General features: G+C 37.0%; 1 protein-coding gene across 4 annotated transcripts in view; it reads left to right on the top strand.

Moving 5' to 3' along the window:
* The window catches only part of LOC105465033 (proteasome activator subunit 4), a 107,491-nt gene that overhangs the window by 34,470 nt on the left and 47,420 nt on the right, over window positions 1-25,601 (top strand). For all 4 annotated transcript variants that reach the window (XM_071076676.1, XM_071076677.1, XM_071076674.1 and 1 more), the window contains 14 exons: window positions 215-289; window positions 1,636-1,758; window positions 3,589-3,681; window positions 4,315-4,580; window positions 8,380-8,566; window positions 9,199-9,288; window positions 10,651-10,715; window positions 10,985-11,135; window positions 13,123-13,221; window positions 13,429-13,498; window positions 14,289-14,356; window positions 15,272-15,487; window positions 16,035-16,192; window positions 17,162-17,257. In XM_071076676.1, the coding sequence (XP_070932777.1) occupies window positions 215-289; window positions 1,636-1,758; window positions 3,589-3,681; window positions 4,315-4,580; window positions 8,380-8,566; window positions 9,199-9,288; window positions 10,651-10,715; window positions 10,985-11,135; window positions 13,123-13,221; window positions 13,429-13,498; window positions 14,289-14,356; window positions 15,272-15,487; window positions 16,035-16,192; window positions 17,162-17,257 (1,757 nt within the window). The remainder of the gene's footprint in view (window positions 1-214; window positions 290-1,635; window positions 1,759-3,588; window positions 3,682-4,314; window positions 4,581-8,379; window positions 8,567-9,198; window positions 9,289-10,650; window positions 10,716-10,984; window positions 11,136-13,122; window positions 13,222-13,428; window positions 13,499-14,288; window positions 14,357-15,271; window positions 15,488-16,034; window positions 16,193-17,161; window positions 17,258-25,601) is intronic.

The raw sequence follows: 25,601 nt of genomic DNA, 5'->3' as shown, positions 1-25,601 counted from the left end.
GGAGCATTTTAACTGCAGCTGATTTTAAATGTGTGACGTGAATCAATTTACATTTGGAGGTTTTTTTTTTAAAAAAAAAAACTAAGTCATAAACTATTTAAATTGATTGCACTAATGATTGCTGAAAAGAACAAATGGAGGAGGGGTGTGACTATGACACTTAAACAACAACAACAACAAATGTATTAACTTTGTCCTTTTTGTTTACTTTCAGCAACTAGTAAATCTCTTTGCTCGATTGGCTACAGATAATATAGGGTACATAGATTGGGATCCATATGTACCAAAGGTAATTAACATTTTGGGGGAAAGCCAGTCATGATGGTAGGCACCTGTAATCCCAGCTGCTCAGGAGGCTGAGGCAGGAGAATCGCTTGAACCCAGGAGATTGAGGTTGCAGTGAGCCAAGATCGCACTACTGCACTCCAGCCTGGGTGACAGAACTAGACTCTGTCTGGGGAAAAAAAAGAACATTTTGAACATAAATACAATAGCGCCGACAACAATTCTATGTTATAAAGGAGAAATGTTTTTTCTATGCCAATTCCAAGTGGCACATAAAATTTTCTTTGATCATTAGTAAACACATATACAAATGATTTACAGGGCTGGGTCCAATTACCTTTTCTAAAGGTAATTAGACCACATGAAGGTATCATAAATGTGTTTTCTTATGCAGGATATGAACTATGAGTATCAAAAGTAATTTGGAAAGTACTAAGTATATTATCAAGAGCATCGTACATTTCTACCTTCCAATGCATTTTGTGTATCGTATTTGGTTGCTCCTCTGCAGTGTTGCCCACTTTTTAGGTCACATTATATATTTTCCTATAGTAAATAAAGCTAGATATTCCAGGTGTATCTTCAGTATTATTTCACCTGCAGTAGAATAACCTGTGGAGCTGCAGTAGGGCTGGGTGATTCTGATGCACACACTTACATTAGAGCAAAGCTGGGGAGCAGCTGAATGCAAATGCTCTGTTTGCTTTTGCTTGTGATGTCTTCCTCTCTTGTTTGGCCATTAGAAACTAATTGAGGAAGAGAAATCGTTTCTCCTCACCTTTGGGCCCCTACCTATTGGTAATGATAGATTTGGAATATAAATTTAATTTTATTATAATATAGTTGTTAAGTGATTGACTAAAATACAAATTCTTAGGGAAAAATCAAATCACCATTAAAATTTTGAAAGGGAAAGCAATCTGCTAGAAGATACTTGCATTTAGGTTGGTGCTGTTGTGCATGCTTGACATGGAATAGGAGCTTAGGAAAAACTATTCGTGCATTTGGGACAAGAAAGGAGTCAAAATATTTCATGTGTAGTCACAGTATGTGTGTTTTTGCCTTTTTATATTTAGCCATAAATAATCACATTTTGTCTGTTTTTTGGATGCATGGACACAACTGCTTTATGTCCTTGTGCCTGTGACCTCAGAGTGTCATACAGCACATCTGTTGATATTTATATGTAATTTTTAAAGAGTAAAGCAAGTTACCAAATACTATGTAATTTCACTTAAAAACCCTTGTGATAAAATGAGAATATCTTCAGTAACACTAATATACAGCACTTACTAAAGAATTATTTTGATACCTGCAAATATCCTTAATTATTGTTTTTTCTTTTAAAAGATATTTACAAGAATTCTGAGAAGCTTGAACCTCCCAGTGGGAAGCAGTCAAGTGTTAGTCCCAAGATTTTTAACAAATGCTTATGATATTGGACATGCTGTAATATGGATCACCGCCATGATGGTTTGTAATACATTATATTTGTTTTCTATAGTTTACCCCTATTTCGTGTTAACTTTACAAAAATTCTGCATAGTCACAGAAGTTGATAACAGTGGCTTGGTTGGTGACGTGATTCTTGGATATTTTCTGATGTCGCAAGCTCATGTTTATCAAATCCAGAATATAGTGGTACCATTTTGAAATCTCCCTAACCAATAGACATTATAAATAGAGTCCTAAATCTAGAGTTTTGAGGGATTTGCAGTGTCTCACATTTTTACTGTCCGGGAACCAGACTTGTAACCCAAAAGACTTTCCCAAGGTAGGATTACAACTCGGGATTTGCGTGTGCTTAGACTCCATTAGTTACTCACTGCTAATGTTCACATGAAACATTATATTGAACATAAAGCTTACTAACAAAGTAATCTTTGTGAAGGGAGAGATGTGAAGGATTATTTTATTGACATCATTAAAGGAAAGTGAAGACATATTCACAAGCTTAGATTTCAGTGTCATCTTTCAAATAATATTAGGATAACTTTCTATTATAATTTTCTAGCTTATCATTCATATATTGCTTCTGCAACTATTTCTTCGTATTCCATTTTACACATTAGCTTGTTTCTGTGGAAAAGCCAATTTTTTTAATGTAAAAGTTTACTTCTTAAATTTCATTGTAAGAAAAACAAATTTAAGCCCCCTTTGTTTTTGCCATTTTATTGTTAAACAGAAAAATCCCATTTTTCTTAATTGGTAGGAGCAAACACTGAAGGATGTTTACTATCTTACATATGCAGTGAGTTGACATTGGATTTTTGGGGGCTACAGAATTGGATAGTGATTAGTATTAGTTATTGTTTGAATGAGTTTTGCTCTGCTTTCTCACACAGTTCTCACTGGCAGCTTCATTTTGTGTTAAGTGTGAAAATATGGCCAAGTGCCATGGCTCATGCCTGTAATCCTAGCACTTTGGGAAGCCAAGATGGGAGGATAGCTTGAGCCCAGGAGTTTGAGACCAGCCTGGACAACATGGCGAGACCCTGTACAAAAAAAACAAAAGTAAAGTAAAAGTAAGCATGGGCATGATACCACGTGCCTGTGGTACTAGCTCCTCAGCAGGCTGAGGTGGGAGGATCGCTTGAGCCTAGGAGATTGAGGGCTGCAGTGAGCCGTGTTTGTGCCACTGCACTGCACCCTGGGCAACAGAGGGAAGCCCTATTTTTTTTTTTTTGAGACAGAGTCTTGCTCTATCGCCCAGGCTGGAGAGCAGTGGGGCAATCTCGGCTCACTGCAACCTCCACCTTCTGGGTTCAAGCGATTCTCCTGCCACAGCTTCCCAAGTATTTGGGACTACAGGCACCTGCCACCAGGCCTGGCTAATTTTTGTATTTTTAGTAGAGACAGGGTTTCCCTGTGCTGGCAAGGCTGGTCTCGAACTCCTGACCTCAAGTGACCTGCCTGCCTCAGCCTTACATCAGGTTTTTTATGCCTGATGTTAGCATTCTTGGTAATTTTAAGATGATAATCTTAGTGATAAATTTTAGTATCCAGGTTATTTGCTACAGAACAGTAAAATACACTGTTTGCTATCCCAAGTTGACAGGTCTTTTTTTAGTTTTTTATGTTGGTTCAAGTAAGCTGCCCTTATTTGTAGTAGAATATTTTGAGTTGATTTGCATGAAGTTCATCAGGGAATTGTTTTTGACTCTTATTTAAAGGTAGAATTGATTTTTGTCATCAAGTTGACTATAAACTGCATTAGTGATTTACATATAGGCTTGGGCCTGTTGACCTCTGTTTTTACAGTATGATATGGGTACTGACATTTTTACTTTTTTATCTGGACAGGGTGGACCAAGTAAGCTAGTGCAAAAACACTTAGCTGGTTTGTTTAACAGCATCACATCTTTTTACCATCCTTCAAATAATGGGCGCTGGCTGGTGAGTAACTTCATTTTGCATTATAGGGCTTGGAATTTTAAAGATATAGTCATCCTTGACTATTGCCTATTGTGTGACCTATAATACATTTTCTGTCCTTCATAGCCTTAGCTATATGTAAATGCTTACATTTAAATTAAATTACTGTGTTGTAGAGCATATAAATTAAATAAGACAATATCGGTGTGGTAACTGTTGACAACATGCCTCAGTTTTGCAAAAAAATGGTAACAAAAATGGCTTAGAAGCATGGAACCATCTTTTCAGTTTTATCTTGTTACCTGTTTTTGTTGTTTTTTTAAGTTGGCCAGTTAAAATGGCTTTCATGTAATGGAAAATTTATGTGCTAGCAGTTTTTTTAGACTGGAATTTGAAACTCATTTTCATTAATTATTAGGAATAATAGGAATTTATGATAATAGGAATAAATAATAGGAATAAAAGGAATAATAATAATTAGGAATAATTAATTGGTAACTTTTAATTCTGTCTAGTTATGCTGTGCAATTCTTTGTAATAAGATAATAAGAACTGTTATTTTAAAAATCTTTTCTCAAGAAGCTAGAGAGCAACCATGAATATCTATGTGGGAAAGTAGACCCTACTTAGAACTTTTTGCTTCTGTGTCCCCAGAACAAGTTAATGAAACTACTTCAGCGGCTGCCAAACAGTATTGTTAGAAGATTGCATCGTGAAAGATACAAGAAGCCCTCTTGGTTAACTCCTGTGCCTGATAGCCACAAGCTTACTGATCAAGATGTTACAGACTTTGTACAATGCATTATTCAGCCTGTCCTCTTGGCTATGTTTAGCAAAACTGGTAGTTTAGAAGCAGCCCAGGCTTTGCAGAATCTTGCACTCATGAGACCTGAATTAGTAATACCCCCTGTACTTGAAAGGTAAGTGGTGAGTGGGAGTCTGAGCCATAGCTAGGTTTTTCTTTTGGTCTGTTCAGCTTGATTCTCTTTTCTCCTCTGTGGCTTCTTAGAGGAGAAGCAGGACATTTTAATGTAATGATTGGTAACTTGATAAAGGTTTATTGGAAAGAAAAAAATTGAAATGAAATGGGTAACACATCTTTTGGGTTATTCACACATTTTAGTTACCAAAATTTTGTGCTTATGAATTAAGATCTGGCCTTTTTTTTAAGATCAAAATGTTGAGTGTCACTAAGGATTGAGAACATGGTAGTGAAAGTGGTTTTTGGATTTCTTTCTTAGAATCAGTGATAGAGAAGAAAATTGTATTTGTTATTTTCATGTATTATATCAGGTGTGTTGTTTTTACAGAGTAAATTTTATTTTATTCATTTTGGTTTGTGTGTTGAAATGGTAAGGAAAACTCTTTACTTACCTAGCCACTGTCACAGAATAGGCGTGATGTACTTACAAAGAGAGAGACAGCTACTTTTTTTTTTTTTTTTGAGATGGAATTTTGCATTAGTCCCCCAGGCTGGAGTGCAAATCTTGGCTCACTGCAGCCTCTGCCTTCCGGGTTCAAGGATTCCCCTGCCTAAGCCTCCTGAGTAGCTGGGATCACAGGCGCCCGCCACCACACCCAGCTAATTTTTGTATTTTTAGTAGAGACAGGGTTTCACCATGTTGGCCAGGCTGGTCTGGAATTCCTGACCTTAGGTGATCCACTCTCCTTGGCCTCCCAAAGTGCTGGGATTGCAGGTGTGAGCCACTGCGTCCGACCTACTCTTAATTTTTTGAGAGCAATTTTTAAAGTAATTTGTTCAAGAGTAAATTACTTAAGCTTTCTGTTGTACCTCTGCTTCCTCTACTGGCTGAACTTAAGCTTTATGATCTCTCTCTAAATGTTTTTGTCAAATATAGAGGAGGAATGTTAGTTTTTAGAACCTAGAAGGATCTATCCATTGAGTTCCATAAAAATTTGTCCAAGGTCCCTAGTGGCAGAATTCAAACTATAGCCTATTTCCTGTCTTATTGTTGAGACAGAATAAGTATTGGTCATATTTACTTGGGGGGGAAGAGTACCATGTTCAAGGTCTTAACCAAAATGGGCCTCCATTATCTATAATTTTCAGCTGTTTATGCTGCCTTACCTGCCCTCATTGCCATAAATATTCAAGTTAGACTGCACTTCATTTTCCCAACGTACCTTATTTTTACATACACATCTTGGGGCATTGAAACTCTTCCAGCATATAGAACTTAATTAGGAAATGGAGTGGGGGAAGATAGGCAGTTTCCTGTCTGTCTTCAATCCCCGTATTCTTTGCTTCTTGGCCTCCACAGAGTAGCAGAAGCTAACAGTTAATGGCAGGTTCCCTGATGCTCCCTGGAGAGGTGGGACTTCATCTTTTTGCTTAGCTAAAATTTTGAAGTTTGGAGTGTTTTTGATGTTTCTTTCTCTCTTTTTTTGGGACAAAGTCTCGCTTTGTTGCCCAGGCTGGATGGAGTGCGGTGGCGCTATCCCGGCTCACTACAAGCTCCGCCTCCCAGGTTCACGCCATTCTTCTGCCTCAGCCTCCTGAGGAGCTGGGACTACAGGCGCCCACCACCACACCCGGCTGATTTTTTGTATTTTTAGTAGAGAGGGGGCTTCACGGTGTTAACCAGAATGGTCTCGATCTCCTGACCTTGTGATCCGCCCGCATCGGCCTCCCAAAGTGCTGGGATTACAGGCGTGAGCCACCGCGCCTGGCAGTTTTCAATGTTTCTTTACTTCCCCTTTGTTTTGTGATTTTCAGCTGATTAATTATGAATAGTGAGCTAAATTCTTAGTAGAAAGAACAAAGCTTATAAATAAATAGACCCATTTTTCTTTAGTCCTAAAATTTTGGACAAATTTAATACCAGCATATTAAGTGATATTGAATGCTTGGCCAAGATAAATAATAAACCAAATTGACAATACAATGACATTTTTTGAGACTTTCAATTGTAATTTTGTGTTGCTTTGAAGTGGCATGACCTTTTTAAATTTTTATTCTTTTATTTATTTATTTTGAGACAGACTCTCACTCTGTCACCCAGGCTGGAGTGTAGTGACATGATCTCAGCTCACTGCAACCTCCACCTCTCGGGTTCAAGCGATTCTCCTGCCTCAGCCTCCCGAGTAGCTGGGATTTACAGGTGCCTGCCACCATGCCCAGCTAATTTTTGTATTTTTAGTAGAGATGGCGTTTTACCATGTTGGTCAGGCTGATCTTGAACTCCTGACCTCAAGCAGTCCACCTGTCTTGGCCTCCCAAAATGCTGGGATTACAGGTGTGAGCCACCATGGCTGGCCAAAGATTTTATTTTTAATTAAAGCAAAACTTTTTTAAAAACTAAAAATGTAGGAAAAAAATTTTAGACGCTTAGTTTTACATCTCCAAGAAAGCTTCTGTTAAAGAGTTTGGTATGTTTTCTCCATTAAAAAAAATAATAGTAAGTGACTAGTCTGGCTTACGCCTGTAGTCCCGGGACTTTGGAAGTCTGAGGAAGATGGATTGCTTGAACTCAGGAATTTGAAACCAGCCTGGGCAACATGGCAGAACCCTGTCTCTACAAAAAAAAAAAATACAAAAATTAGCCGGGAGTGGTAACGTGTGCCCGTAGTCCCACCTACTTGAGAAGCCAAAGTGGGAGGGTTACCTGATCTGGGTGATGTGGAAGCTGCAGTGAGCTATGATCACACCACTGCACTCCAGCCTGGGGCAGAGTAAGACCCTGACTCCAGGGTTGGGGGTGGTCAGGGGAAAGAAACTGTGGAGTATTTGTAACTTGTTATTCCACTGACTGACCATTAGATTAGTATAATATAGATTAGGACAGCTGAAATAAAGCAGTATCTACCAGTTGATGTTCTTTTGGGTTTTTTTTGAGACAGAGTCTTGCTCTGTCACCCAGGCTGGAGTGCAATGGCATAATCTTGGCTCACTGCAACCTCCACCTCGCAGGTTCAAGCGATTGTCCTGCCTCAGCCACCGGGGTAGCTTGGATTACAGGCATGCGCCACCACACCCCACTAATTTTTGTATTCATATAGAGACAGGGTTTCACCATGTTGGCCAGGCTGGTCTCAAACTCCTGACCTCAGGTGATCTGCCTGCCTTGGCCTCCCAAAGTGCTAGTGTTACAGGTGTGAGCCACCACACCCCGACTTCTACCAGTGTGTGTTCTTTTTTCACTGTGGAATTTGCATGAAAAGAGTTGGTAAGGTAGCAGGGGATTGGGGACATGTGCAATAAATAATCTGTGTATCTCCCCTTTATTTGTGTACAGTAATGTCTCCCCTTATTGGTGAGGGATGTGTTTGAAGACCCCCAGTGCATACCTGAAACCATGGATAGTACTGAACCCTATGTATACCATGTTTTTTTCACATACATGCATACCTGTGATAGTTTAATTTATAAATTAGGCCCAGTAAAAGATGAACAACAATCATAAAATAGAACAATTATAAAAATACATTGTTCAATATAATAAAAGTTATGTGAATATGGTCTCGTTCTCAGGACACTGAAATACTTGGTTAACCTTTGTTAACTGAAACTATGGAAACTGCAGATAACGGGGCTACTGTAATTCTGTTAACTTTGATAGCAGATTTTCACTCTAAGTATTTTGCTGACTTATAAACCTTTAAGTCAAAGTACAGTTTATGAATTTACAATATTTAATGTATTATGGTATTATGCATATCTGTGATGGAGACTTTAAAAATTCTGTTTTCAAACTGTAGAACGTATCCTGCATTAGAGACATTAACAGAACCTCACCAGCTCACAGCCACTTTAAGTTGTGTAATTGGAGTAGCCCGCAGTTTGGTATCAGGAGGCAGATGGTTTCCTGAAGGTCCTACACATATGCTACCTCTGTTGATGAGAGCATTGCCTGGGGTGGATCCAAATGACTTTAGTAAATGCATGGTGAGTATATTGATGATTATACACTCTATATTTAGGGAGGAGGCAAAGTAACTTCTCAGTGACAAAAGGTTGGAGAACTTTATGCGTAAGCCTAATATAAATATGAAAATAAATATTGTATAACTTCATTATTAAAGTAACATTTATTTATTTATTTATTTATGTAGAGATGGAGTCTTGCTCTGTCACCCTGACTGGAGTGCAGTGACATGATCTCGGCTCACTGCACTGCGATCTGCCTCCTGGATTCTAGCGATTTTCCTGCCTCAGCCTCCTGTGTAGCTGGGATTACAGGCACACGCCACCACGCCTGGCTAGTTTTTGTATTTTTAGTAGAGACAGGGTTTCACCATGTTGGCCAGGCTGGTCTGGAACTCCTGACCTCAAGTGATCCACCCACATCGGCCTCCCAAAGTGCTGGGATTACAGGTGTGAGCCACTGCGCTCGGCTGACAGCTAGTTAATTATGAAGACTCTTAAAGTGTTTAATTCTAAATGAGGAATACCCAGAGAAACTGTTGTGGGATTTTGATCAAGATAATTTATTGGGGTAATTTATTATAGTTCATGGTATACTTGTATTTCTGAATTAGAATTATGTAATGTTGAAAATCCTTTGTATCTTTCCACAGATCACATTCCAGTTCATAGCAACATTTTCTACTCTGGTGCCTTTAGTAGATTGTTCATCTGTACTACAAGAAAGAAATGACCTCACAGAAGTAAGGGTATTTTATGGTTATAAAAGGGCGAAGATGTTCTAATTATTATTGCATATGCATAGTAACACTTGACAGTTTAGAAACAACTTGGGAAGGAAAATTACCATTTTGTGACTGGAATGGTACATATGGAGGGCCAGGACATCATTGGCAAGAGAGTCTACAGAGCACCCATCATAGGAGGTGGCTCAAAAATAGGCCATTTCTATAAACTTCTGACATCTGGAGGTGTATTTCAGTTTTATGTCACTTTTCAATGTTTTGTTAAGCAAAAAATGGTGATTATTTTATTTTTCAATCATCTTAGGTTAGTAATAAATCTGTCCAAGGGATTGACATCTAATGAAGATTTTCTTCTTCATTTCTGTCTGGCTTTTTCAGAACTTCTCTCTCTTTTTTTTTTTTTTTTTTTTTTTTTTTGAGATGGAGTCTTGCTCTGTTACCCAGGCTGGAGTGCGGTGGTGTGGTATCGGCTCACTGCAACCTCCACCTCCTGGTTCAAGTGATTCTCCTGCCTCAGCCTCCCGAGTAGCTAGGACTACAGGTGCGCACCACCAGGCCTGGCTAATTTTTTTGTATTTTTAGTAGAGACGTGGTTTCGCCATGTTGGCCAGACTGGTCTCGAACTCCTGGCCTCAAGTAATCTACCCGCCTTGGCCTCCCAAAATGCTGAGAGTGCAAATGTGAGCCACTGTACCCAGCCCCCAGAACTATCTTCTTTAATGCAAGCATGTCGCCCAGGCTGGAGTGCAGTAGTGCCATCTTGGCTGACTGCAGCCGCTGCCTCCCGGTTTCAAATGGTTTTTGTGCCTTAGCCTCCCGGGTAGCTGGGATTACAGGCGTGTGCCACCTTGCCTGGCTAATTTTGTGTGTGTGTATTTTTAGTAGCAGTGGGGTTTTGCCATGTTGGCTAGACTGGTCTTGAACTCTTGACCTCAAGTGATCCGCTCGCCTTGGCCTCCCAAAGTGCTAGGATTGTAGGCATGAGCCACAGTGTCTGGCCAGCCACTGCACCTAGCCGAAAGCATGTTGTTGTTTGTTTTTTTTGGACATTCAGGTAGTGAGAGACTAGACTTTACATATATCAGCAGTTTTGAAAACTGAATTTATAATAAAGATAGCTGCTTGACTTCTGTATTTGGCCCTTGTAAAATAACATTAATTGCTTCTTTTCTTTGGTTCCTAGAAAGTAGTAGATCAAGTCGTTCTAAATTGATAGGCAAGTATGGTGCTGTTTCTCATAGTACCCAATATAATGGTTTAGTGTAGATATATTTGGCAGGCAATAATTGAGTTTTGTTAGTTCAGGGAAAAAAAAAACTAAGGCTATATGTAATCTTTCTTTGCATTGGGACATTATAGGTGGAACGAGAACTTTGTTCAGCCACAGCTGAATTTGAGGACTTCGTCTTACAATTTATGGACAGGTGAGCTTGTAACCCACACCAACATTTAGCTGACATTCTAGAAAATGACTCTTCTATCCCAGAAACTGTAGTTTATTTCTGCATTATAACCTTTATTTAGCTACTACTGGTGCTCCTGAAGTTATAAAAGGATAATCGATTTGTGAACTACGTAGAAATTAAGTAGCTGTCACTTGAATAGTTAGGACAATAGAGAGTTACCTAATCACCACCAAAAATGTCAAACCAGATTTTAGTTGCTGAAATTATGCTTTGTTTGGATTATTTAGATGCTTTGGACTTATAGAAAGTAGCACATTGGAGCAAACAAGAGAAGAGACAGAAACTGAGAAAATGACACACTTGGAGAGTTTGGTCGAATTAGGTCTGTCTTCTACGTTTAGTACAATCCTCACCCAATGTTCCAAAGAAATATTTATGGTAAGAACATTGCTACAAAAATTAAACTTCCAGCTTTTAAGTTTCATTTGATGTTTTAAAATTGACTTCAGGTTACTTTGTGTATATCATGCAGTTTATCATTTACATTCATACTGAAGTTTTAAAGAAATGTACAGTTGCTCCTCATTATTTGCAAATTTCATATTTGCAGATTTACCTATTTGCTCTAATTATTTGCAACCCGAGAATCAAAGCTTTTGTGACTGACAAAAATTTAGTTACCTAAATTTGATCTCACATATACCATGTGTTCTCAGCTGAGAGCAAACTAGGCACTCTGCCTTCTTATATCCAGCTCCACTTAAACAGCTGTCCCCTTTGCGATCTATTTAATGCCATATTTTTACATTTTTGTGCTTTTTGTTGGTGATTCTGCTGTTTAAAAATGTCAAAAATGACTCCCAAGCGTTTAGTGTTTAAAGTGGTTTAAAGGGTTCCTAAGCATAAGAGAGTTGTGCTATGCCTAATGGAAAAAACACTGTGCTGGGTAAGTGTCAACAGGCATGGGTTATAGTGCTGTTGACTGGGGATTAAATGTTAGCGAATCAACAATATGTATTAAATAAGTTGTCTGTAAACATAAACACACTTAGGATTATGTATTGTTCAGTTGATGAAAATGTTGTCACTATAGGTTCACAGGAACATAATCCTGTATTTCCCCTGGGAGCAATGGTTCAGTATTTGCTAGTTCAGTTGTCACAGCAAATTTATAGAACATGACTACCATGAACAACAAGAAACAACTGTATTGTTTAATTTTACAATTAAAAACAATTACTCAGCTGAGTTTTAGAAATTGCTTATGACATCACTCGCATGATAGAAATTAAATCCTAAGACTAATTGATGGATTAGAAGTAGTTATCTTCATAAGACATTCAGTAAGCATTGACTTATTCAATATTGGTTGGTACCTGTTACCTGTAGTGTGGTACCTATTATCTGTAGCCTTTAAGACTCCACTTTATTTTCATTTCTGTTTTTTCTCCCGTCATCTGTAATTATCACTGTTAAATATGTTAATCCTGAAAGCCAAATTGCCTTACAACTGGGTGAAATAAATGCTATGATTATGTTAGTATAAAGAAATGAACACAAATCATCTCTTGTTTAACCAAAAGGAGTTGTTTATACTTTTCAGTATTATTAACCCAGGTTTAGAACTCATTGTTCCAATGAGCAAGTAAATTAAAGTTTTGTGACGTGTTTGTAAAATAAATAGACTGCTTCGGGTCTTTTAGGGTAAGGATAGGTATCTAGTTTGTAGTTGTCAGGATGACAAATTATATTAGTTATTCCAAAAAATTCCTTTTGTTGTATTCAATTAGCCAGGAAGATAATTAAATTGCATTTGCTTCCACCAGGTATAATTTTATGTGTAGGGTTTCTGTGGCAAGTGAAATCTTATACCTCAATTTTTTTTTTTTTTTTTTTTTTTTGTGTGTGTGTGTGTGAGACAGTCTCACTCTGTCACCCAGGCTGGAGTGCAGTGGCGCGATCTTGGCTCACTGCAACCTCCACCTCCCCAGTTCAAGCAATTCTCATGCCTCAGCCTCCTCAGCAACTGGGACTACAGGCATGCACTACCATGCCTGGTCAATTTTTGCATTTTTAGTGGAGACAGGGTTTCGCCATGTTGGCCAGGCTGGTCTTGAACTCCTGATGTCAAGTGATCCTCCTGCCTCAGCCTCCCAAAGTGCTAGGATTACAGGTGTGAGCCACCGCACCCAGCCAGTACCTCAAATATTTTGTTCAAGTTAGGATCTTGGACAAAGATGGTTCTTAGACCTGAATGTAACATTATTAAACAAATTCTTATAAAATCAGATGGTTAAAAATTGCCCATTTGTTTAGTTTTGGAATTGTCTAAATATATATATCGTTTTCTTTTATGTTCTATAAGATGTTTAGTTTTCTGAAAACATGCTCATTAGACATTTTCATTTCTTACATATCTTAACAGGTGGCCCTTCAGAAGGTTTTTAATTTTTCTACTTCACATATATTTGAAACAAGAGTAGCAGGTCGCATGGTGGCAGACATGTGCCGCGCTGCTGTAAAGGTGAGTTTATTTTTTTGAACTGATGTGTTAATGACTCAACAATCAACAAGTTTATATGGTTAATTATTTCAGAGGTGCTTGTATGCTTAAAATACATAGTTCTTTTAGTAGCTGCTTATTTATAGCTTTTTGTTACCACTGAAAATAATAATGCTAGTATATATTTGCCTTTCAAAAAAAAACTTATTTATACAAATATGTTTTCAGTGCTGCCCAGAAGAATCTTTGAAGCTCTTTGTTCCCCACTGCTGCAGTGTTATAACTCAGCTTACAATGAGTAAGTCATAAGGTCATTATTCTCTCTTTACAATTTGGGTAAGTTTTTTTCTTGGTTTCTAAAACTGTTAATGACAACAGATTCTTTTAGCTACACAATATTTTGATTTGTAATTTGAGGAGAAATTGTCTCCAAAAAGGTATCATCCAGGTTGGCAGTAGCTTAAAAATGTTACTTTATTAATATTCGTATACAACAACCATCCAGAGGTTACCTTCAAAAATATCAGTTATTGGCCAGGTGCGGTGGCTCACGCCTGTAATCCAAGCACTTTGGGAGGCCAAGGCAGGCGGATCACAAGGTCAGGAGATCAAGACCATCCTGGCTAACATGGTGAAACCCTGTCTCTACTAAAAAAAAAAAAAAAAAAAAATTAGCCGGGCATGGTGGCGGGCACCTGTAGTCCCAGCTACTCAGGAGGCTGAGGCAGGAGAATGGCGTGAACCCGGGAGGCAGAGCTTACAGTGAGCTGAGATTGCACCACTGCACTCCAGCCTGGGCGACAGAGCGAGAGTCTTTCTCAAAAATAAATAAATAAATAAGAAGAAGAATATCAGTTATTTTGTGAGATATAGAGAAGCAGAAGTCTTGGTTGGTGTGTTTATTTTCTTGAAAATTTTGTTTCTGCCTCCTTTTGGAGCAAGCTCAGCTTCATGAAGAAGAAATAATAAGTCTTCCTAAAAGAGGCTTTCCTCAGCTATTGGAAATATTAAATAGAAATATTTTAAAATGCTGTATTTAGTTGAATGCATAGTTTTTTTCCCCCCTAATACTATTTTGCTGCTTTTAGATGATGATGTATTAAATGATGAAGAGCTAGACAAGGAATTACTATGGAATCTTCAACTTTTGTCTGAGGTATTATAAATCTTTGGAATAAAAAACATGACTATGAAAACATTGACTTGCTTTTAGGATTTAGCTCTTCCTGACAAAATGACTTTAAAACATATGAAAAGTCTGAGTTTTGGAAATTTATGATGAGGCTTCAGAAAGTCAGAATATATCATACTCTTATTGTCAAAGGAGTGGTATAGTTGATCACTGCATGTTCAACCATCTACTTAACTTAGTTTTACCAGTTAATTCTAATATGGGTAACTCAGTAATTGAAAAAGTTGATCAGATTTGGGAATTTTTTTGGTCTACTATTTAAATTTGGCCATCAATCAAACTTAAGTTTTCTTTATCAGTTTTTTCGGAAGCTTAATTAGGGCTGGGCGCAGTGGCTCACGCCTGTAATCCCAGCACTTTGGAGGACGAGGCGGGCGGATCATGAGGTCAGGAGATGGAGACCAGCCTGACCAACATGGTGAAACCCCGTCTCTACTAAAAATACAAAAATTAGCTGGGCGTGGTGGCATGTGCCTGTAATCCCAGCTACTCAGGAGGCTGAGGCAGGAGAACCGCTTGAACCCGGGAGGTGAAGGTTGCAGTGAGCCAAGATCGTGCCACTGCTCTCCAGCCTGGGCGACAGAGCGAGACAACGTCTCAAAAAAAAAAAAAAGTTTAATTAGGTTTAGTCTTAGGAGAATAGACTCTTTTGAAAGGGATGTTACTATGGTGCATGAAAACTTAAGCTCAGAAAATGTGTTTGATTTCACAAACAAATAATTAGAATACAGTTAAAATGAAAATCCTAAAATTAGTTAAAGTCATTTAGAGAAACACTATTTTAGACTATGTTAGTGGCCAAACATTGAACTTTGCATTAATGACTGGTTCTTGGTCTTTTAACCAAAATATCTTCAACTATTTTTTCCCTCTTTTTAGATTACCCGAGTGGATGGAAGGAAGTTGCTTCTTTATAGGGAGCAGCTTGTAAAGATTCTCCAAAGAACCCTACATTTAACCTGTAAGCAGGGTTACACTCTGTCTTGTAACCTTTTGCATCATCTTCTCCGTTCTACCACACTTATCTACCCTACAGAATACTGCAGTGTGCCAGGTGGCTTTGACAAGCCTCCTTCTGAATACTTTCCTATCAAGGCAAGCATTTTCAATACTTTAGGATTCAAGGATATGTTGATGTTTTTTGTTTTAAGGCATTCAAAGTGTTATTTTTTTTGCATATAAAGATGTTAGTTTTTTATTTTTAAGATAGATTATTAAAACTATTATTGGAATGTGTGAAACTTGTGCTGTCTCACTTTGCATGGAACTAAAACTCTAGTTTTCTTTCCTGTTGGTATGTGAAACAACTTGGTATGCCGTATCTAATGTCTGTAGTCTAATATAATTTTATTGCTAAACTAAGCCTCACATAAACTCATTGTCACTTTTATAGTATCACTCTTAGAGCAAACTCATATTATAATGCGTACTCTTCAGGGAGACTTTTTTCAGGAGTGATAACGAAGAGGCAATAAGATGTTGTTTTCATGCTACTTTTTTGTATGTCATTTGCTAGCTTAGGTTTGGATTATGTGTACATTTTCTTTTAAATGTTAAAAATTGTGTATATGTATGTGGGTTTGTTGTTGTTGTTACCGTTTTTAATTTATCAACTTGCTGAGTAGATGCTGTTCTTTTCTAGGACTGGGGCAAACCCGGGGACTTATGGAATCTGGGAATCCAGTGGCATGTTCCTTCTTTAGAAGAAGTGTCTTTTGCCTTTTATCTTTTGGACTCCTTTCTTCAGCCTGAGCTTATCAAACTCCAACATTGTGGGGATGGAAAACTTGAAATGTCTAGGTTGGTTTTATTTTATAATTAGAGTTATTCAGTTGCAGAGTACAGACGTGTTTTGTTGCTTTATCTGTGGCATAGCTTATGTATTCATTTTCAATTGTGTTTTGAAAATCTGCTATACATGTACTTAAAAAATCATTTAATATAATGTTGTATAACAGAAAATTTGACAATACTTAAACATTTTAAACACAAAAAGTCTGGGTTTCTTTTTCTAATTTTTTTTTTATTACCTTCTACTTAGCAGGTTCACTTGTATATCTTTTGGAAAGTGTGGACGTAGATATACCTTCTTTGAAAGGAATGCCTGTTTTCCTAGACTCAGCTTAGATTTTATTGTGGTGTTCTCAAAATGTTATTTTGAGAATTATTTCTATGAGATTTTTGTTTCTTCTTCCACAGGTATTTAACAAGAAATAAGTATTTGAAACCATTAGACTTTCATAGTTTGAATCTTTGAAAGTTTCTGAAATAATAGCAAGAAAGTTAATGTGTCAAACGCCACAAATTTTTCATAAGCAGATTTAGGAATGGGCTTGGAGAAAGAAGTATGATTGACTAACATTAACTCTGTCGTGCTCTGAACTGCTTTTTGGAGTAAATGTTTAAGTAGTCCCATTTTTAAAAGATGGAATAAGCTGGAAGATCTTCTGTAGCATTATTTCCTCTTTTTATTAGTGGCAGTGGTCTTCGGTAAAGGGATGCTTAAATTAACAATTGTTTCACAAAGGGCAGTTAATTATTGTTACTTGTGATTATTTAGAGCCTGTTTAAATGTAAGCAAGCATAGTGTTAGCAATAAATATATGTTTAATTGTTCTTTACTCTTGGTAAACTGAAGACATTTGTTATTTCTTTACCTTAATCATTTATATCCCCACATGATAAAACTTTTGTGCTAGGCTCTAGCAGGCTTGTTAAATAGGGATTTGGAGTCTTCTAAAATATGAAATGTCTTTCGTTTTTTTCTAGAGATGATATTCTACAGAGTCTGACTATAGTGCACAACTGTTTAATTGGCTCTGGAAACCTCCTACCTCCGTTGAAAGGAGAGCCAGTTACTAACTTGTAAGTAAAAATAACTACTTTATTTTGCCACTTAGCATATATTTTAGGTCTTAGTCACTTAATGAGTTATTGGTTTGTTATTGTTATTGCTGTTACTTCTGTATCAGTTTAACCTTTTTATTTGTCACTGTTAAGGTCAAAAATATCAGAGGTACAATTTAGGTCTATAAACCTGAAGGCTTTATTCAGATTTTCCCATGGTACCAGGATAGAGTAACTTCAGGTATTAATTTTAAAATATCAAATGTGAAGATATTAAGTTAATCTATTAGTTTACTGAGTTAATTAAAATAAATGATGTTCTTTTAAAAAGGAAAAATACTACTTTTTTTTGTCTGTAGCAAATGTTGTTTTAGGATTTTGTAGCAAAAATCTTTTTTTAAAAAATAAAGATTTCTTCAATCTTATTCATTATGATTTTGAACTTTTTGTATCTGTCAGTTTGTTATGATTTTTTAAGTGTTTTCAGAGTGTTATTACTTTGAATGAATAGCTAAATTGAATCCATTGTTAGTTCTGCCATTTAAGGTGAAAAAAATTAAGTTAGAATAAAATCAGCAGAGGCCCAGTGTGGTGGCTTATGAGGCAGGCAGATCCTTTGAGTGCAGGAGTTCGAGATCAGCCCGGATGACATGGCAAACCCCTGTCTCTACAAAGAATACAAAAATGAGCTGGGCGTGGTGGCACATACCTGTAGTCCCAGCTGAGGTGGGAGGATTGCTTGAGCCTGGGAGGCGGAGGTTGCAGTGAGCCGAGATCATGCTGCTGCACTCTAGCCTGGGCAACAGAGTGAGACCCTGTCTCAAAAAAAATTAAAAAAAAAAAAGAAAAAGCATAAAATCAGCAGTATATATTAATTTTAGCTTAATTATTAAGTAGATAATAATTTAAATATATTAAGATCTTTTTTTCAACATCAGTATCTCGTTACTAAGCAAGTTAATGAAATCACATGTAAATAACATTCAATTAGTAAGTGCCCTCTCTTCCCCCTCAAAAAACACAAAGGGGAAAATGATTTACTGATTTTGCAACAAAAACGTTAAAAAGCCTCAAGAAGTGGTTTCAAAATGTGGCTTACGTGTCTTTCCCATACTTTGTGTAGTCATTGTTTGGAGTCATGCATTTCCCATTTTTTTCACTCCAAAAAATTGTTCTTAGGCATTGAGCTTTTTAGATTATTAAGTTTAAGAAGGAGAAGTTAGGGTCATTTCAGGTAAGGACATCTGTTATAAGTATGTCTAGGAATTTGCCGAATTCTTTTTTAAAGAACTTTTGTTTTTCATTAGTTTTGTTGTTTGATATAAGAGGATTTGTACCAGGAAAAAAGATTGATTTTGAATAATATTTAAAAATAAGAGCCTTCAAAAATTATTTTGATTTTCACCTATGATCTTAACAGTGTGTATTACAGTAAGAACTTGAGCCTTTTATGGCATGCAAAAAGCTATTTCATACTTAGCAAACCTAGCACGTCAGCAAATTGAGTTCTGCTTGAAAGTGTCAGCAATTAGAATTGTGGTCATTTAATCCAACAATTTAAGAGCAAAAGCATGTGTTTTTAATGTTAGTAAATTTTCAGTACTGAGTGATCATTAGGATGCACTGCTGAAGGGTCTGCTAAAGAGGCCAAGGAATTTTCCTTGCAGTTCGTATCAGCCTGTGTCTTGATGACATGTACATTGTAAGAGTGAGTTGAAGCAAAAGGCTTTATCCTTTGAAATAAATGTGCATCATGACAAAAGCTTCATATATTTGATTATTATAAAACCAATTAGATTTTTGTATAATGAAGTGCATTTTAATAAGGAAAAGAATATATTATGATAATCTTATGAATACCATATAATACAGACTATTAGTTTATATTACTATGTATTATAAGCTATAAAATTGATCCTGAGTATCCTTTTATTGGCTTTTCCCAGAAAAGTTAAAAAGTAAAGATAAATTTAGCCTGAAAGGTTTTGCGTTTTAGCGCTTGCACATTTAGAGTGAAAATTTAATGTAATAATGTAATGAAGTAATAAAAATCTGTATTAAATATATGTACATGTTTATATATTTAAACATATATAGATAAAAATATAAAATGCTTCCTGATATATACCTAATAATATAATGAAATAAAACTTCAATTTTTAAAAATCATTGAATAATACGTATTTTTAGGGTTGTTTTTAGTTACATATATCTGTGGGGGATAGTGATTATATAAAGTAGAATTAAGAATAAATGAACATCTCTTTGCCTTTGAATTGCCAAAAGAGGGAGTTTTAAGTCTTCCTTTGGCTTTTACAAGTTCTTAATGGAATTGTATTTAATTTATAACTGTCATTACCTTCAGCTGAAGCTTTATTTTGGCAAAGTATAGCTTTTGACATTTATTTCCTATGTGTAACATTTTTACTTTTTTTTAACAGATGGTTAATCTCATAAAGTATCATAAAATAGCCTTTAAAATTTCTAAAATGCTTATTTTAATATAGGTTAGTAATTGTTAAAATCTTCTAAATCTAAATTGATTTGAAAAAACTAATACAGTTATTCCAATAGATGGTCCCATTGTTCTTTGATACAAATTCATACTGCCTGGTGTGAAGAATGAATATCTATAGCATAATTTATGGTGATTATCAGCAGATCAGTTTTTTTTTTTTGTTTTGTTTTGTTTGTTTTTTTTTTTGAGACGAAGTCTCGCTCTGTCACCCAGGCTGGAGTGCAGTGGCCGGATCTCAGTTCACTGCAAGCTCCGCCCTTCCGGGTTCACGCCATTCTCCTGCCTCAGCCTCCCGAGTAGCTGGGACTACAGGCGCCTGCCACCTCGCCCGGCTAGTTTTTTGTATTTTTTAGTAGAGACGGGGTTTCACCATGTTAGCCAGGATGGTCTCGATCTCCTGACCTCGTGATCCGCCCGTTTCGGCCTCCCAAAGTGCTGGGATTACAGGCTTGAGCCACCGCGCCCGGCCCAGCAGATCAGTTTGAAACTAGTAGAGAAAGAGAATTAACTTAGCACGTTAGTTGCTCCATAGGAAATGGGAAAATGTACTAGGTCAGGGAGAAAATGAAACACATAATTGTTATATGAATATTTTAGTGTAATGTCTTAAGATGTCTGAGGAAAATATCTATTGTTAATAACAGTTTGGCTGTGGTATTAGGAGACATTATGCATTTTCTGAAATACCAGCCCAGTTTTTAGAAGCACATAGCAATTCATGATTCTTTTTTTTTTTTTTTTTTTTGAGACAGTCTTGCTCTGTTGCCCAGGCTGGAGTGAAGTGTGTGATCTCAGCTCGCTGCGACCTCCACCTCCCGGGTTCAAGCGATTGTCCTTCCTCAGCCTCCTGAGTAGCTGGGATTACGGGCACCTGCCACCACACCCAGCTAATTTTTGTATTTTAATTTTTTTTGTGGTGGAGTTTCGCTTTTGTCACCCAGGCTAGAGTGCAATGGCGCTATCTTGGCTCACTGCAACCTCTGCCTCCCGGGTTCAAGCTATTATCCTGCCTCACCCTCTCAAGTAGGTAGTATTGCAGGTGTATGCCACCACGCCTGGCTAATTTTTTTTTTTTTGTATTTTTAGTAGAGACAGGGTTTCACCATGTTGGCCAAGCTGGTCTCGAACTGCTGACCTCAAGTGATCTGCCTGCCTCGACCTCCAAAAGTGCTGGGATTATAGGCGTGAGCCACCACATTCAGCTTTATATAATTCTTTTTTAAAACATTTAAATTTATATAAATCTTAGGTAAAATTCTAGCTGGTATAATTTTTTTTGTCAGATTACTCAGTATTAAGATTGCCTTGTGTGTATATTAGTAGTCTTTGTCTTCTGGAAGAAAGAGTACAGTGATTTAAAAAAAACCAAACAAACAAAAAAACCCCCAGAAGCTTAGTTTACTTCTTTTTTTTTCTTCTTTTAAAAAAAAATAGAGACAAGGTCTCACTATGTTGCCCAGGCTGGTCTCTGAGCTCAAGTGATCCTCCCACCTTGGCCTCCCAAAGTGCTAGGATTACAGGTGTGAGCCACCACACCGGCTTTTTTATTTATGTATTTATTTTTTTAGTTCTTTTGAGATAGGGTCTTGTTCTGTTGCCCAAGTTGGAATGCAGTGACACAATCTTGGTTCACTGCACTCTCCATCTCCTGGACTCAAGTGATCCTCCCACGTTAGCTCCCAAATAACTGAGACTGTAGGTGTGGGTCACCACGCCCAGTTAATTTTCATATTTTTTTGTAGAGATGGGGTTTCGCTATGTTGTCTAGGCTGGTCTCAATTTCCTGAGCTCAGGTGATCCACCTGTCTCCACATCCAAAAGTGCTGGGATTACTGGCAGGCATGAGCCACCACGCCCCAGCCAAAGCTTAGGTTACTTTTTAGTTTTCCTGTGAAAATATCTAACTTAGTCCTAATAGGGTATGTGGGATGGTCTTAAAATCTCATTGTTCAGGGGAGTGGCTACTAAATGGGAAGACCTATCTTCTGTGCTATATTATTATATTAGAGATTGACAAAAAATAAAAAGCCATGTCCTAAGCATAAAAGTAAATGATCTACCTATTGGTATCCACTTTGGAGATCCCGTGTACCTTTGGGCCTTTAGCAATATAGAGTTACTAAATATCTTTTTTTTTTTTTTTTGAAACGGAGTTTCACTCTCGTTGCCTAGGCAGGAGTGCAGTGGCACAATCTCAGCTCACTGCAGCCTCCGCCTCCCAGGTTCAAGTGATTCTCTAGTCTTAGCTGGGTAGCTGGGATTACAGGCATATGCCACCATGCCCGGCTAATTTTTGTATTTTTAGTAGACATGGGGTTTCAGCATCTTGGCCAGACTGGTCTTGAACTCCTGACCTCGTGATCCACCCACCTCTGCCTCCCAAAGTGCTGGGATTACAGGCGTGAGCCGCTGCGCCCAGCCACTAAATATCTTATACTTACTATAAACTTTACAGTTTCCAAGGATGGATATAATAAAGTAATTGTGGGTAATTAAGCATAAATTTTTTCTTATTTCGTACCATTGAAAACAATTTGAATTTCTAACAGTTTTGTCAGATATCACAGGTTGCTGAATTAATCTTAAACTAAGACCTATTTTGCTCTTGGAACCTTTAGATAGTGTTTTAAGAGAAATATTTGTGGTATAGTTTATACTCATAATTCTACCTTTATAGATGTGGAAGTTGGATTATGTCTTTCCAGAGTCACAGGAATTTTGGACACTTGCCTTTAATCCTGAAATCGTCATTCATTTTTCCTTTTGCAGTCCATTCTCTAAATAATCTTTTAGGTCTAACCAGCTATCACAGGATGCAAAAAACTAACATCTAAAAAACAGGGTTACTCAAGGTAGAGGAGTCATTTTTCATCTCAAAATATTTCTTTACTTTGTGCCCCCTTTCCTCTGATAGATTTATTACGTTATTTTTAGTTAAATCATCCTTAGGATCTCAGCTTTTACTAACTTTTCACTCAAAGAAATTCATACTTAAGGTCTGATAGTGAGACCATTTCATTGATATGTGAAAGGATGTGTTGCTTATGCAATGAGGGGCAGGGCTAGCTAACCTCTCTTGGCACCTCCAGGAAACTACCCAGCTCTGCTGGGGGAGCTGCACACAGAAAAGGAAACAGTTACTACTCCACGGTGAGTAACCCTGTTTTCTCCTTATTTCACCTTCTGACTGTTTTCATTTATTTTTAAAAGCTTGTGTGTCAGACTTGGAAATAGTTCTTGTTTTCAGAGTTAATTTAAAATCTAGCAGCATATAAGATTTCTCTTTACTTAGCAACTCTTTGTTCACTTGGCAGGGTAAGAGCCAGGTTTTCGTTTGTGTTTGTAGTTATTATTGCTACCTAGGATTGAATTGGATAATAGAACACAAAAATAGGCCTAATTGTCTCTTGTGAAACATTTATACTTTGAAGGGAAAAAAAATCTTTTAGTGGCTTGGTTTTACATCTTTTATGTTTATTTTTATTTAGAAGGGGAAGGATTATTGGGAAGATAGGATGTTCTTTCACTTATACACAGGAAGAATTTTATATTATTGTTTACAGCTGTTTCATGACAATTCACCCAGCCTTCATTTACATATGTGATTTGTATTATATATTTTGTTTTTGTGTTAATAGTTATTTTTCACCATCCCTTCTTTCCTACCAGTGATTCTTTTCATAGTTCTGCTCTAATCATATCTAAAGAAGATTGCCATCTAGTGGTATGAATACTGTAGTTGTTGAACATTCATAGGTCTTTTTTTAGTGGTACAAATATTTTAATACATTTTACTATAAGTTAGGTGGCCTGGTACTATCTAGAAGCTATGAAGCAGATTTAACTTTATTATTATTATATAGAGGTGTTATTTACAGTATGTTGTGCTGGAATTATTTTTTTGAATTGTATTGTTCCTTAGGTTAAATGATAATATGGTTTATAAAATGAACTAGTGAATGAGTAGGATGGATTTCACATGGGGAAGGGGGAGGTAGTGATGGAATTTGATTTAACTTACATACTATTACTATAGCTTTTAGTCAGAATATAGATCTGTAAGACAGTGCCTTAAGCCTATTCACCTAAGATTATGTGCATAGCTAAAAGCTACTAGAACCATTTCATATATCAGAGATTACATTCTGGGCACAAGTAGATCTATAACGTCACAAAGAGATAGAGTCATAATATTTTACTTGGGTAATGGATAGAGATTTCTTTTCGTACAAAATCTTCTAAAGGTCAGAAGAGGTAGAGCACTATGGCTCATTCCTATAATCCCAGTGCTTTGGGAGGTGGAGGTGGGAGGATTACTTGGGACCAGGCGTTTGAGACCAACTTGGGCACCATAGCGAGACCCTGTCTATACCAAAAAATAAATAAACAAATTAGCTGACTTGGTGGCATTCAAGAGCCTGAAGTGTGTGTGAGTCCACTTGAACTGGGAAGGTTGGGGCTGCAGTGAGCCATGATCGTACCACTGCACTGCAGCCTGGGTGACAGAGGGAGATCCTGTCTTGAAAAAAAGTAAATAGCTACACTTGCTGAGAAGCAGTTACTGTAAAACATGCTAAGCCAGTTAATTTGTGGTAGGCAAGAAAATATCAAATTATGGTGGATAAGAATAACTAAAAGCTGTAATGTGTACTACCCAGATATGTCCTATATATAGTCTTCCCTTGGTGTAGTTAGGAGATTGGACCCACAGCATACCAAAATCCACTCATCCTCAAGTGCCACAGTAGGCCCTGTAGAGCTCGCATACACGAAAAGTCAGCCTTCCATAATGTGTAGATTTCTCATCTGGCTAATACATTTAGTTGAAAAAAAAATCTGCATGTAAGTAGACCCACACCTGTGTTGTTCAAGGGTCAGCTCTTTGTAGGAGATATGGACGCTGTATTTTAATCCAAGTTTTAAAAGTAAAGGAAGAAGATAAGGCTTTTATTTAAATATATTACTTAATATTTTACAATCTTATACAGGATTTTTAAAAGTAGTCAGCATAAGTGATAATTTTTCAGATTCCCTGGTAACAAAACAATTCAAAGTATCACATGGATTTTAAGAAATTTGGTGTCAGGACTCTTAGATGAAACTTGTTTGAAAAACTTTAAATTCCCAAATGACAGCTTTTTTGATATAGTAAAACCTATGGAGAATAATTGGTCATAAACTCTTATTTGTATAATATGACTGTAACTAAAGTGACAGTAGTTAAAGTTCATGCTTGACTTAATGTTATATGGCATTAGATACAGACTGGGTAAGCTGCAGGCTGTATATTTCTCCTTCAGAAAACTGTTTATGGCAGCAGTGGGGAGACACATACTCTGATGGCATGGCTCACAGCAAGCACTTCCCCTTGCTCTAACAATGGCGGGGGGGAGGGTGGGAACCCTCTTGTGTTTTATTCTTGTTACTCTTGAGTACAGGCCTTTTCTCTTTGGTGAAATCTAATTTCAGTAAAGACTTGACGTTCATGTAAAGGAATCTGATTTTATTTTCTACTAACAGATTTTGGATACATACATATTTTTGATCATGCAAAAATATATAAGATGCTCAAGTTTGCCAGTGGTTGAAGCTTTATAGAAGGAAAACAAATATTAAGCTTTGAAGTAAGTTAGTGAAAAAGAAGCCATTCTTTGTTTATACTCTATGGGCTTGGTTTTGAAACTTGAGAAGGTATTGTTGCTATCCTCTGTACTGGGTTATGGTGAGGAACATAGTTAAGTAACTGACATTTTAGAAATGTTTTTTCCTATTACTTAAATGCCTGAATTCATAAATTCATAATTGTCAAATATTAAGGTAGAGATAACCCATTTAATTCAGCTA

Source organism: Macaca nemestrina, chromosome 13 (assembly GCF_043159975.1).
Source record: "Macaca nemestrina isolate mMacNem1 chromosome 13, mMacNem.hap1, whole genome shotgun sequence".
In the NCBI taxonomy this organism is placed as follows: domain Eukaryota; kingdom Metazoa; phylum Chordata; class Mammalia; order Primates; family Cercopithecidae; genus Macaca; species Macaca nemestrina.
Note: the sequence above shows the minus strand (reverse complement) of the source record. Positions and strands in the feature narration are given on the sequence as shown.